The following is a 14,157-nucleotide window of genomic DNA, read 5'->3' on the forward strand; positions in this document are numbered from 1 at the left end:
AAAAAGATGAAAAGGGGCAATAAAGACAGAAGGAAAAGGTTTGGAATTTTTTATGAAGCAGAGCATATTTGTAGAGAAGTTTGTCGCCTTACACTAAGATGTTGTCCTGTTCGATTCTCAGCTAGAGCGTCTTCTGTGGGGAGACATGCATGAATGGGCGTACCTTCATTGAAAGTTGTGCGTCAGAGCTGGCAACTCAGCACGTAACAATCCAATGCCAATCATTAGTGTACCGGAGTTCAGCTGTGGCGGCCCCTAACCGGGAAAAGCCAAAAGACACAACAACAACCAGAGAAAGGGAATATGAAATGCAGTGTATTAGAGGGAAGGAAGTGCATTTATAATAAAGGAGAATAAACAACAAAACATCTTTTTGTAAAAAGTATACATGGTGGGGGGGGTTAAAAGTTAATTTTGACGGGAAAGATTTAAATGTATCAGTGTGAATATATGATAAAGTTATGTGGAAGAAAGATGTGAATATTTCTTATGCAACTAGTAAAAGGAAGAGTTGGAGATATAGGGGAAAATATAAACAAAAGAATGGAAGAAATGTAATTGTTTAGTTAATTTACTTTTAGTTGGCAACTTTTAAATAAAGTTAAATATGACTGTAAAAATTGAGAGAGTAAATAATTGATTAAAATGTTTTTTTCTTAGGGTGTGCCAAAAGTCATGCTGCTAGTGCTTCAGAAATGTGGAGGAAGCAATGCTCAACAAGAAAGAGCTGAAAGGAAACACAGCTGTGCTTTGCTGCAGTGCTAGATGAAAGGCAGGTTATTGAAATCAGTATATCTGATGAAGAAAAGCACAGACAGGTGCAGGAGACACAATTGATAGGTGGGATAGTTGCCTCTAATGGTGTGATCTCTTTTTGAGAAGAAACAGAGGAAATATTAGTGAATGGAGAGCAGGCATGAAGGAACTGTGGAATCATATGTGATAAAATTGATAGAAGTAATCGACCATAAATCCCACGATTGGAGGAACTCCCTGGTCAGCCTTAGTAAGAAGCTGAGATCCCTCATAAAATCCTCCAAAGCTAGTTATGAAAACAAAATTGCCACTGATTCTAAAGACAACCACAAAGCATTCTATAGCTATGTCAAAAATCTCAACATTCAGATCTGCTCTGAGTTACAGCACAATGACACTAAATATACAGAACAAACTGATATTGCCAACATCCTGGCAGATAGGTTCAGTGCTAACTTTACCCCCCCCTCTCACCCCCTAAAGGGCCCATCTTTATACTGGAAGAATGCAACGTTCCTGTAATCACAGCTGCACAGGTAAAAACCTCACTCTCCAAAGCAAAGAACACAGCATCCATGGGACCGGACAACATCCCAGGCTGCCTTCTACATGAACTACAGAATGAACTGGCACCCCACCTAAGTACCATGTTCAATCATAGCCTCACCTCAGGCTTTGTGCCCATTAAATGGTGCGCCGTGACAGTTATCCCACTCCACAAGGGGGGGGGCCAAAACAGACCCCGGGAACTACCGCTCCATTAGCCTGACGAGCCTCATCTGCAAGGCCATGGAACATATCATCATGGAACTCATAAACAAAGACATTGGAGATCTCCAAACTCTGGACCCCACACAGTTTGGGTTTGTAAAAGGCAGATCATGTCTCCTAATCCTGATAGACTTCTTTGAAGTAGTCACCAAAGCCATAGATGAGGGTAAGGTGGTTCACACAGCCTATCTAGATCTCGCCAAGGCGTTCAACACCATCCCCCACTCTGGAATTATAGATAAACTCACTAAACTATGTATAAATCCCTATGTCACAAGATGGGTTGCCAACTGGCTTACTGACAGAACCCACACTGTGGAAGTAGCAGACTCCAAATCAGACTTCAGACCAGTGACAAGTGGAGTACCACAGGGTTCAGTCCTGGGTCCTCTTCTGTTTGGTATCTACTTCTCTGAAGTACAGGCTAACACAGAAGGTCTTTAGCTAACTAAATTCGCAGATGACTGCAAACTAGGAGCCATAATCGAAACTCCTAATGACGTGGACATCCTACAAAAGGGCCTCACTGAGACAGATGCCTGGTGTCAAAGAAATGGTCTCAAGCGCAATGCCAAAAAGTGCATTGTCATCCCCTTTGGTAAAAACTCTGTACCCATGAACTACCACATAGACGGTAGTCTACTTAACACTGAAAGTGTGATAAGAGACCTTGGGACACAGGTGGACAGTAGTCTCTCCTTTGATAATCACATTGCCACAGTGGTCAGGAAATCCTTCTACGTGGCACACCTAATCACAAAAGGTTTCTTATCCAGAAAAAAAGAGGTCATTGTTCCCCTCTACTCATCACTCATTAGACCCATTATAGAGTACAATGCCCCTTTTGGTATGTACCTCACAAGACATCTACAACAACTGGAAAGGCCGAAAAATACCTCACAAAGAGGATTAGTGGCCTCAAACAGATGCCTTACACAGACCGTCTCAAAAAACTCCAGCTTTACTCCGTCGCATATCGCCTACTCAGAGGCGATCTCTGCCTAACATACAAAGCTATGTCAAACCCAGAGCTGTTGGACATGCTCCACTAAAAGAAATCCCAATCCCTCCAAGCTACATGCTCTAGGGACCTAAACCTTGTCACCACAATAAACAGAACATGCTGGAGGGATAGAGTCCTGTCCCAGAGACTTCCCATACTCTGGAACAGACTACCTATGTCAAACAGAGCTCCTCATTAGCACTCTTCAAGAAAAATCTTGATGATTGGATGGGTAATAGGAAATTCACCCCGGGGATCACTTCTGTGGTTCTGCTTGACAGGGGCACAGGAAAATAATTTTCTTGGATGTCGAAAGTCAGGGTACCTTTTTGGCTAGGCTTGTATAGGCCCTAGCCTAGTACCGACCTATGAACCTATGAACCTATGGAAAAGGGAAGGGAAGAAATACAATTAAGAAGACCAGTGGTAAAGGAGAGAAGTAAATTAGGTGCTGTACTTAATATGTAACATAATTTTGTCAAAGTTATTATTCTGTTGAGCTTAAATATTAAAGACATTATAGCACTTATTCATTTATGGAATGAAGCATCCTATGAAATAACATTTGAGACTCTCTTGATGGCAGAAAATTGCATTAATTAATGTGAAAAAAAGCATTTTTAAACCCACCATCCCTACACACAGAACAGTGTTTGAGGGCTCCTCTGCGTGGACGCAATAGGCCAACTCATTCTGAAATAATGGGAGCTGGAAATCCATGGTCAAGGAAAAAGCCTTACAGACCATTCATTCCTGCCAGGAAATCCCCAGTTAGCTCTCCCACTTTGTGACAAAATTGGGTGGTAGGGAGCAGGTCATATTGTTAGTCCTGCAGGGTGGCCTGCCCTTTCCCCTAGCAGAGCAATGCCTCTCAACTGCAGCAACTCCCTTACAGCTTTCAGCCAAGGGCAGGAGGGTATCTACTCCATTCATTTCCTCAGCCTACTGTTTGAACTGCACATAGCAGCATGCCTGTCCACTGTCCAGAATTTCACAGAATGTCCAGATTTTTGCCTCATATGTTTGGTCTGAGTCATCATAAAATTTGTGTTTTTCTGACAAATCTTTGAAAATTAAAGGCACTACGTAATGGAAGACATTTGAATTTCAGACTTCATATCCTTCAGAAAATGCATGCTAATGCAAAACTTGTTGATATAGCAACTTTCTAAGTTTGTAAGAGCAGTACATAAAATCTGTCCCTGATTTTGGGCCTTTGTTCCCCCATTTTTTTGCTTTGTCCAGAATTCTTGTATTAAGAGGTTGAAAGCTGTGGACAGCAGTGTGGCTTTAGCAGGCTTGCACTTCGTGTTTATCTGCCACCATACTGACACATTCGAGCTCTGTCTACCATCTCCTTTATATTATTCATAGAAAGTACCTATACTAATGCAAGGTGGCTAACCTATTACAAAGGTGCCCAGTGTTGTGCCTGCACACACCAGAAATACTTTTGTATCTTGACCATTTTATTATAATGCATGAGGTGAACGCCTTTCCCTCCCTTTTCAACATCATGGTCTCCATGAATATCATGGATCACTGATAGCTACATAGCCCAGATTTGCCTCTGCTATCAGTGTTTTCAAACCTGGTCTTTTAACCCATAAATCACTGACTTCCATTTTTTCTCATATGTACTTTCTGTCTTATTGTGCTGTTGTAGTCCTACCTCAGAGAGAATATATTTTTCTGTGTACATTCCCAACTTCACACTTTAATATTTCCTTATTTTTGCTCTCTCCAATTCAGGTCAGATCACGTGGTTTGGCTATGAGAGCCCACGGAGTTTCTGGGATTACATTCGTGTGGCCTGCAATAAGGTTCCACATAACTGTATTTGTAGCATAGAGAATATGGAAAATGTCAGCTCTTCAAGGGCCAAGGTAAGGAATTTACTTTAACAATAACTACATTTAGTAATAAAGTCCTACTTATTCAGTCATATTTTGTACCTCTCTTATATTACATCACTCCAACCAAGTTGCAAAGGCAAAGGTTGCAACAAAAAGAAGGGCAACTAACATATTTATATACCTGGTTTAAAAACATAAGGAAATGTGGTATTCTGATTAGCTGCTTGCTATGATTTGGCAGAAGCTAATTCTTAATTCAGTATAAATAATTCATGTACAAATGCATTGTGAGGAATTTGAGACGTTTTTCCCACATATCAGCTGTCATGACTTGCTGACCATAATTACTCAGTGTATCGTATCATGCTGTGTATGCCTCGGCTGTGGTTCTGTGAACCAGAACTCAGCGAAACAAAACAAAGCAAAAATGAAACACACTAATTGTAATATTTTCTGCTCATTGTTCTTACAATGTTTTACTTGCACAAAGCTCTTTTGCACTTTGCCAATAACTCAGCTCATATGTTGATAATGCTTTAAACAGATTGTGCTGCCAGGACATCCTTCTGTGCTCAGATGCAGTTGTGGGATTTATTTTCTTTGCAGATTCTAGGTTCAGTTTTTGTAGATGATCACATAAACATTAGATATTTGCTGGTCTGACGCTGACTGCCTATGGCTGCTAACATAATTCTGCTTTCCATGTGTTCGCTTTTCTAATGTACCTTCCACTGTGTAAACCAACTACTTGTAGCTTTTTACTGGCTATAATTAAATTACAGTTTTAACTAGTTTAATATTTCTAAACAGTCAATGCATATGTAAGTTAAATGGGGAAACCATCTCAAATTATTTCAGATACAGTAACATGAAAGGTTGAAAACAGGTCACATGATCCTTCCTCACTGCCTGGTAAACATACACGATAGAGCAGTATCATGGCACACAAAGAATTCCTGGAATTACATATTCTGCAACAGTCCCGTGGCATTTTCCACTCATTCTAGTTGCACAACAGTGTGTCGCCTTGTGCATATTTAAATGCATATAATCAGTGCATTGTGGAGCTGTCCGTCTTGTTAATGTTTGCATCATGAGTGGGCTGCACCCTACGACAACCAGTAACTGAGCTGGTTTCTCACCTACTAAGGGAGCAGCTTTTGAGCCCCTTACACTTCTTCTAATTCACTAGTTTTCTCACTGAGATTGTATAACTAACATGGAAAAATTGTTCAATCATTTTAAGAAATAAGTTGAAATCTTCCAAATCAGTTATAGCTGCTACTAAGGTGTATCACTGAATAATGTCTGCATCTCTTCAGTCACTGGGCAGATACTTCTTTCAGGACTTTTGAACTCTATGGTGGTGATCAGCTTGTAATACTTTGCATCTTACTTCTCTGATTGGCATAATTAGAATGTCTCGTTTACATTTAGTTTGGCTTATTCAATAACTTTGCTTTTGCAAACTGCTGTTGTGCATTTCAGGTGTCTTAGGTAAGTGCTAATTAATATCATCTCAGACATATCTTATTTACTCTGCAAAAGAGATTACTTGCTTTTTTCTCTCTATTTGTCAAAATTAAGTGATCTTCGGAGTTTTTACTTGGTTACTATAATTGTTACTTATTACTGTTTTCATCTGCTGCTTCTTTCAGCAGATAATTTTACATGTAAAATTGCAAGTGAAATTGGAATCCTGCAGTTTGAAATTTAAATAATTAGCAATACTTTTCAATTTTTTTCAGAGAGTTTTCTGAAAGGCTAAAAAGGGAAATTGTCTGTTTCTAGGTAACAAAGTCTGATACGAATTTTCTTTTTAATTTATTATATTTTTAAATGCTGCATTATTGAGCATAAGTAGTTTGAGCATTACAGGTTTGAGTACACCCCTTAAGAAATAACAGCATACTGAGATAATGTAACAGATTTGTCTGACTCCTGAATTATTAGGTCTGGGCAGGGAACAGCTAACAAAACATCAAATGCCCAACTAAAATCTGTCACAATAATTCCATCAGCAGCTGCTCCCTTTTTACTAAAAGAACATGCTTTTAGTGACTATTCGTCTGAGTGTAGTGTTGTCCTTTCCTTTCTTTTTGAATTTATAGTACTGAAACACAATGAAAATTAAAAATATATACTACAAAATTCCACACTCTAACAATACTCCATAATCTCTCTCTGTTCAAAAGCACGTGCCTGAAATTTGCTATCTTTTTTTTTTCAAATGTATACAAGATCGCAGTCATTTTTTTAAACAAGAAACATCTTTACTGAATTATCACTTGTGACATAGGCAATCATACATTTATATAAATGAAAACAAACTGTTGCAAAAATTATGTATCACATAAAATCTACTATAAAGTTATTGTCATTTGAACATTATATAGCTCATTTAATTCCTGCCTTCCTTTAAACATTGTTCCTCCTCCAAACATTATTCTGCATGTATTGTTCCCATAATTCTCATTTTTTCTATGTAATTTACTCCTATCCTTTTCTAAAGATCCCACTTCCATTTTTTTTTTTATCTTTGTTACTATATTCTCTACTTCTATTACAGTCGGTTTATATTTTGATTTACATTTTATCTAAAACAGCTAGGATGGCTTGAGCTACAAAATCAGCTTAAATTTTACCAACTTACCATTGCTTACAAAATCCTTTACCTACCAACCAATACTCCTATACTTTCTACCCTCATTACCCCCTATAACAATCTTAATACCTTACGTTCATCAAATAAACTACTTGTCAGTACATGTAAATCCAACAACATGGCCGGTGACTCTCTATTCTCGAATACTGCTGGAAAATCCTGGAACCTACTTCCCAGTGAACTTGCATCACTGTCCTCTTTATCACTTTTAAAAAATAAACTGAAGCCTTACCTTAGAACATACTGGTTATGCCCCTGTTCTAAACCTGATTAACCTTCCCTTGTTTACTGGGCTTTGTTTACCTGCTAATCTCTCAGTACTAACTCCAATCCTCCTTTATAATATATACAACTTTAGACTTGCTATGTTTAACTGACCTATCCTGTTGATAGTTTCTTAATTTTAGATGTTTCCTGCCTTCCTTTAAACATTGTTCCTCCTCCAAACATTATTCTGCATGTATTGTTCCCATAATTCTCATTTTTTCTATGTAATTTACTCCTATCCTTTTGTAAAGATCCCACTTCCAGTTTTTTTTTATCTTTGTTACTATAGTCACTACTTCTATTACAGTTGGTTTACATTTTGATTTACATTTTATAGTAATTGCTTTTTTGGAAGCCACCAGAATTAATCTCAGCAAGGTTTTACTATGTCTATGCAATTCTGATTCTGTATCACAGTTCAAAAACACCATTTCCTTAGTTATACCTATTTGCTCAACCAGTATTTATGACAGAGTAGTCTGCAGGGAATTATTAAAGTCTGCCAGCTCATTAACCTCCCCAAAATATGTTTCCTCTTTCTTCCCAATCACAACTCCAATATTGGCAATCTACATGAGGAAAAATCAAGCAAAAATCCTAACTCTTCTAGAATTTGTTGCATATCTGGGAGTCATACATACATATATCTCCCCCTATTTATTTCTAAATTGCTTATCCAATCTCTCTTCCCAATCTTTTCTAACCTCCTCTGATTGATTCCTATAGTTATCACATAGTATTTTATATTCAGTACTAATTACCCATTGTTAGCGGCAGCTTCTATTCCAGATTCTACTAAAAACTCTACCAGTGCTGGTCTTTTCCTTAGGATACCCCTAGTCCTTTCTTTTTGCCTATACTCTGATATCAATCCTTGATAGGGAAGGCAATCTCTAGCCTTGTGTTCTTGTATGTATGTCAATATATTCTTTGCCTCTTCCCATTCTATTACATTACCCGCTCTAATTATTTGCTCCCAATACCTTGGTTTCTTTGCCAGTTTTTCCAGTAAATTCCATCCCCCTCTTGTCTGTTCTCTCTACCCCTAATTGCAGTCATCCCAATTGGCAGAATCTGCTTTCTCTATTCCTGTGTTGGCTTAGTTCTTAGACTTCTTTCTGTTACTTTATGAATATAATATTCTGTATGGTTATTGTTATTCTCCTTAAGGATCTGCATCCAGAATCCCAGCATCTCATTTCTTGAACTTCCCTTCTTTTTATCACGATCCCTTTCCACTTTAAATTATAGCTTTCTGCTTGTGCTATATATAGGTGCCTTAACGGTGTAGCTCAGAAATACTCCTTCAAATTAGGAAATCCCAAACCACCTTGTTCTTTTGACAGGATCAGCTTATCCCACTTGACACTTGCTCTCTTCCTCTCCCAGATAAAACCCTTCAGATCTATTTGCAATCCACAACTTCTCCTTTCATTTATTAAAATATGCTTGACCTGTGTATAAAACTTCTTCTTCTTTTTTTGACTTTTCCCGGTTAGGAGTCACCACAGCAGATCATCTGTCCTCTCATAATTGGCAGCCAACTTCAGCAATCTCAATGCAACAAATTGCAATAGTTGACCAACAGCTGCACGTAAGGTAGAATGAATATAAATATTTACTACCATCATGTTATACGTACCAAATGTGAGGTGGTAATGTAGCAGTTGTTGGCCAACTATCTTGATTCGATACATTGAGATCAATGGAGCTAGCTTTTGATAATCAAATTTGCTCAATACTTTGATCTCAATGAACTGACATTCATTGTTTTAGTTGTTTAATTATTTAATACAGAAGCATTTAATTCTTCGATAAACATTTCCATTTGTACTTTTTCTTGATTTCCACATATCTCTGCTTTTTACAGATTTTCATAAAATTTCTGAAATATTTCTAATACCTCTACAGGATCTCTCCTCATCCATAGAGTATAAGAAGGAATCAGTACTGCAAAACTAAACAAGGATATACATTTTGAGCCTCAAGAGCAGGAGCACACTCAAGCAGCTCTGCAGTCTGCAGCTACCACCCCACCCATACAGTATAAGAAGGAATCAGTACTGTAAAACTAAACAGGGATATATATTTTGAGCCTCAAGAGCAGGGTTAGTCCACCCAGGCATTCTACTTGTATGTTTTATGAGAGTGAAGCTAGAACATTAGCAGTATTTCTTAGTAGTTCTCAGTGTGCTAATAAAACTGACTGTTGTAGCCTTGTGCCCCCCCCCCCCCAGCTAGTGCAGAGATCTCAGTGCTTTATGCCTTATTTTGTATCACTTTAGGCCCACCTGATTATTTGCATCTCTATACATTCCCCTTCTTTGCTAATGTATCTCCCTACTCTAATCTGTGCACAAACAGGCTACTAATATGCAAGTCAATGTGAAGATACACTCCCAACCTTAATAAACTTTGCTGTCTCTTCTCTCCTTCACATTACAGGTAGAGTTTGAATTATTACTTACCCCCTCTGAGGTCTTCATTGATAGATTTCCACTGATTGCCTCTCTGGTTTCTTTGGTTTCTTTGCATTCCACCTGGTTTACACCCCTTGTGCTACTCCCTCCCCCAATACTAAGTCTATATTAGAATCCTGCTGAGCATGGAGCCATCTTTAAATTATTAGTCTCCCACCAGGACACAAGTGCTCTTCAGCAATTGAATTCTGCTTGCTGGTAAGCCATTAGACCTCAGGAATTTGTTTAAAGTGTTCAGATTTGTAAAGTAACACTTTTTGCTGTATTTGGATCTATACAGGGTTGCCAGATTTCCAGCCCCCCAGGTAGGGACAAAAAAAAAGAAGGTCTCTCACGGCAAGTGAAGACCAAAAAAAAAAGGTCTTTAATGCGGAACACAGTTCCACATTAAAGAACTGAGCTCGCTCAGTAGCTCTGCACTAAACACGGAGCTTCTCGTGTTTAATGCATTGCAGTTCCGCATTCAACACAAGTAGCTCCGTGTTTATCGATATTTGATTGGCCCGTATACCGGCATATGGGCCAATCAAAAATCGCTAAACACGGAGCTTCTCGTGTTTAATGCAGAACACAAGAAGCTCCGTGTTTAGCAATTTTTGATTGGCCTGTATGCCAGGTAAACGGGACAATCAAAAAAAAAAATTACAAACAAAGCGGAGGCTGGCCGGGATTTAAACCAACAGGGCGGGACTCAGGATCAGGCTGCTGATCTCGGGACAGTCCCACCCAAATAGGGACGTCCGGCAACCCTGGATCTATACAACTAGTATTAATTTTTCTGATTCCTGACTACTGATCTGCTTATTTATTTAACTGGTTGATTCTGACATTCAGCTATTGTGTTTTACTGACACGACCACTGCAGCTATGTTATCTCTATGCTACTATGCTGTACTAATACTGCTGTTATAACTGTAATGTAAATCTAATTGACTTAGTGTTGGAGTTAGAAACAGTATTTACTGATTTAGCACTACAGTTGTCTTTGCTACTGATTCAGCTGTGCTGTTAAGTGTTCACTTTCCTTTTTCTTGTATGCACAGGATAATTGGCTGATAAATGTATTGTGCATGATTTATTAACCTGCTTCCAAACTAAGTTATGGCTCTGTGACATGGTAACTGTTAAAGCACTCTCAACCTGTAATAGTAGCATCTATTCTCCTGCTTTATCCACACTATCCTCAGATTTGTATCTTCTACACCCTCCTATCTCCTCATTACTTCCTTTAACCTGTCTTTGTCTCCTTCTGCTAGCTTCCTCTCTTTTTTTTTTCACTCTTTTCAGAGCACACTCAAGCAAATCTGCAGCCTGTGGCTACCACTCCACCCATACAGTATAAGAAGGAATCAGTATTACAAAACTAAACAAGGATATACATTTTCAGCCTCAGGAGCAGAGTCAGTCCACCCAGGCATTCTACTTGTATGTTTTATGAGCGTGAAGCTATACCATTAGCAGTATTTCTTAGTAGTTCTCAGCATGCTAATAAAACTGACTGTTGTAGCCTTGAGTCATCCCCCCCAGCTAGTGCAGAGATCTCAGTGCTTTCTGCCTTAGTTTGTATCACTTGTGGCCCACCTGTTTATATGCATTTCTATACATTCCCTTCATTGCTAATGTATCTCCCTACTCTAATCTGTGCACAGACTGGCTACTAATATGCAAGTCAATGTGAAGACACACTCCCAACCATAATAAACTTTGCTGTCTCTTCCCTCCTTCACTTTACAGGTAGAGTTTGAATTATTACTTACCCCTCTGAGGTCTTCACTGATAGTTTTCCACTGATTGCCTCTCTGATTTTGCTGGTTTCTTTGCATTCCACCTGGTTTACATCCCTTGTGCTATTTCCCTCTCCCAATACTAAGTCTATATTAGAATCCTGCTGAGCATGGAACCATCTTTAAATTACTAGTCTCCCACCAGGACACACGTGCTCTTCAGCAATTGAATTCTGCTTTCTGGTAAGCCATTAGACCTCAGGAATTTGTTTGAAGTGCTCAGATTTGCAAAGTAACACTTACATTTTGCTGCCCATTACTCTTGTCTTGGTGGGCTCTGCCCCGCTTCGTTCACCCTCGCTAGCACTCAGGCTGTCTCTGCTTCCCTGCCCTGCCCCAAATTCCCTCCTGCCCTGCTACCTCTACATTTATAGTAATCACAGCCACACCCACAGCTCAACCTCACATCATCTCCACCAATCACAGCTACTCAAGTCAGATCACATTACACCACACCAACCTGCTCCACCAAAACATACTTTCAACCACTCTCATTCCCGCTAGGCATTATTTACATCACCCCACACTACTTACCCATCCACATATAGTGCAACCCTATAATTCCTATCCAGACCTCCACCTAGAACCAACCTAAACTTTATAACCATGACTATCACACAACTAAGTCTAGTCTGTCTTCTCATAATTCTTTATAACTCCTCAAGTTATCACTCTAGCACCATCCCTAAACGTAGTAGCACAACACTGTATTATGCACTCTGATATACAGACACTGCACATTATAATAATATCTGCCCACAATTGTTCAAGAGCTACATAGCAGACCAGTTCAGAACTAAACACATATGCTCTCATTCCTACTCCAAAAAACACACTACTTTCTCACACTCATCACCAAACTCCAACATCTGTATCACCATTTTAACACCAGGCTCACCATAAGTGGGGATATCCATCCCGACCCAGGCCAAACTCCATCTTGTCCAACACAAACTGCTCCAACACAAATGTCAGAACATAACACCCCCACTATCTTCATCCCTGGGCAAATCAACAACAGCAGCAAAACCAACCATATTTTAATGCTAAATATTAATATTAGAAGTATCAAAAATAAAATACCTGAACTCCAGGCTACAATAGCACACTACTCCCCAGACGTAGTTGCTTTAACAGAAACCTGGCTAAATAAAAACATAGCTAACTCAGAAGTTCTCCCTACTGGCTACAATATCATTAGACAAGACAGACCACATCGTAAAGGGGGTGGAACTGCCTTACTGTACAAGTCCAACTTAACTGTACGTCAGTTACCAAACTGCTACCCCTCCTTCAATAATTGGGACATACTTATCTCACAACTTCAACTTCACTCTAAAAAGGTCATCACCACAACTGTGATCTATATTCCACCTGGTAATACACCTGCTAGCCTTAAAGACTTTTTATCCTGGTGTTCTTCCACATACTCACAAGACACTCTTATTCTGGGGGATTTTACCCTAGATTGGTTCACTTGTATATCAGAACCACCAAGTAATCTAATAAATCTCCATGGCTACCAGCAGCTAGTGCAAATTCCAACTAGATGTGATAAAAAATCTAAAAGGGAATCCATCCTTGACTGGGTCCTAACTAACAACCCCACATTGTACCCCCACACAGGCTGTCTTCCAGACACCTTAAGTGACCACAACATAATATACCTTATACATAGTAGAACAAGCATATGCAAAACCACTAACTATAAATCCACTAGAAACACAAAAAAATTATCTCCTGAGGTCCTCAATAATTTACTCTGTAACTGTGACTGGACCCCCTAAAAACCCTCCCACTTGACCAGGCTGTAGCATATTTCAACAAAACATTTCTACAACACCTAGACACTGTCACTCCATTGCGCAAAATCAAGGTTAGAACCTCTACAAACCCCTGGCTCAGTAAAGAAACCAAACAAATCCTCAAGTCCAGAGACACTGCCTGGCTTTACTATCAAAAAAGCAAAGAAACAAGCCTAACTAAGTACAGAACTGCACAACCATGCAAAAAAATGCATTAGGCTGGACAAAAAATCCTACTACACAACATTATAAACTAAATACCAACACAATCCCCAAAAATTTTGGAAAAATGTAAACCAGCTACTAAAACCCACCCAAAAGGTTACCCCCAAACCAACCACCCCTGACACTAAAGTTTCCATCGAAGTGCAATTTAGCTCCCACTTTGTGAAGTCAATTCTATCCTTAGTATCACAGGACAGTTCCTACCTCACTATTCCCCCACAACACAAATAACACTAATACAAGCTTTACCCTCAAAACAGTTTCCACCACTTCAATCAAAAGCATGCTCTCCAAACTAAAAACCTCATCAACAGCAGCCGACCTACTCCCCAGCTATTTCTTAAAACTCACAGCAGATACTATTACTATCCCAGTCTCCACTCTCATAAACAGATCAATTGTTGAAAACTATGTGTCCAAACTCTGGTAAATATCGTATGTTACACCCATACATAAAGGCGGGACCTCCACTGAACTTAATAACTACAGTCCCATTGCTTTACTCTCCCCCCTGGCCAAATTACTAAAAAAATGCCTCCATACTC

The 14,157-nt window shown here is 39.2% G+C and overlaps 1 protein-coding gene across 2 annotated transcripts in view; it reads left to right on the forward strand.

The window, feature by feature from the left end:
* The window catches only part of RUNDC3B (RUN domain containing 3B), a 2,404,839-nt gene that overhangs the window by 1,177,559 nt on the left and 1,213,123 nt on the right, over positions 1-14,157 (forward strand). For both annotated transcript variants that reach the window (XM_044067523.1, XM_044067522.1), the window contains exon 3: positions 4,283-4,416. In XM_044067523.1, coding sequence (XP_043923458.1) covers positions 4,283-4,416 — 134 coding nt within the window. The remainder of the gene's footprint in view (positions 1-4,282; positions 4,417-14,157) is intronic.

Source organism: Protopterus annectens, chromosome 3.part1 (assembly GCF_019279795.1).
Source record: "Protopterus annectens isolate FY-2018-M chromosome 3.part1, PAN1.0, whole genome shotgun sequence".
In the NCBI taxonomy this organism is placed as follows: Eukaryota; Metazoa; Chordata; order Ceratodontiformes; family Protopteridae; genus Protopterus; species Protopterus annectens.